Raw genomic sequence first — 556 nt, 5'->3', positions numbered from 1 at the left:
ATCCCATCAGGGATCAGGAATCACCCCCAGACCCCCCTGGGATCCCACCCAGGCCCCCCCGGGGTGGGTGCAGGGCTGCAGTGCCGGGGCCGCTTTGGCACCCCCGCCGCCGCCGCGCTTCCGGCGTTTCTTGGGAAGCCCCACGCCCTTCCCGCTCTGCCGCCCTCTCCCAGTTCTCCAAGTCCATGGTGCTGGACGTCTACAGCGACTACGTCAACAACTTCACCACGGCCATGGCCCTCATCAAGAAGGCCTGTCTGACCAAGCCCGCCTTCCTCGACTTCCTCAAGGTCAGCGCCGCCCCTCCCCGGCTCCGCTTTTCCCAAAAAAGCCCTTCTTTCCCGGCTTTTCCTGAAAACCCCCCTTTTTTCCCGGCTTTCCCCCCGCAGAAGCGGCAGATGGCCAGCGCCGACCGCGTCACGCTCTACGGGCTGATGGTGAAGCCCATCCAGAGGTTCCCTCAGTTCATCCTCCTCCTGCAGGTGAGGGGAGGGAGGTTCTGGAGGTGGTTGGGAGGTTCTGGAGGTTTTTGGGAGGTTCTGGAGGTGTTCGGGAG

The 556-nt window shown here is 64.2% G+C and overlaps 1 protein-coding gene across 10 annotated transcripts in view; it reads left to right on the top strand.

The window, feature by feature from the left end:
• Positions 1-556, top strand: part of ARHGEF10L (Rho guanine nucleotide exchange factor 10 like) — a 43573-nt gene that overhangs the window by 24624 nt on the left and 18393 nt on the right. For all 10 annotated transcript variants that reach the window (XM_042013269.1, XM_042013270.1, XM_042013273.1 and 7 more), the window contains 2 exons: positions 174-290; positions 390-482. In XM_042013269.1, the coding sequence (XP_041869203.1) occupies positions 174-290; positions 390-482 (210 nt within the window). The remainder of the gene's footprint in view (positions 1-173; positions 291-389; positions 483-556) is intronic.

This window comes from Corvus kubaryi, unplaced genomic scaffold (genome assembly GCF_017639235.1).
Source record: "Corvus kubaryi isolate FWS band 111438036 unplaced genomic scaffold, C.kubaryi_AGA036_p1.0 split1-37344, whole genome shotgun sequence".
Taxonomy (NCBI): domain Eukaryota; kingdom Metazoa; phylum Chordata; class Aves; order Passeriformes; family Corvidae; genus Corvus; species Corvus kubaryi.
This window is presented reverse-complemented; position numbering and strand designations above follow the sequence as displayed.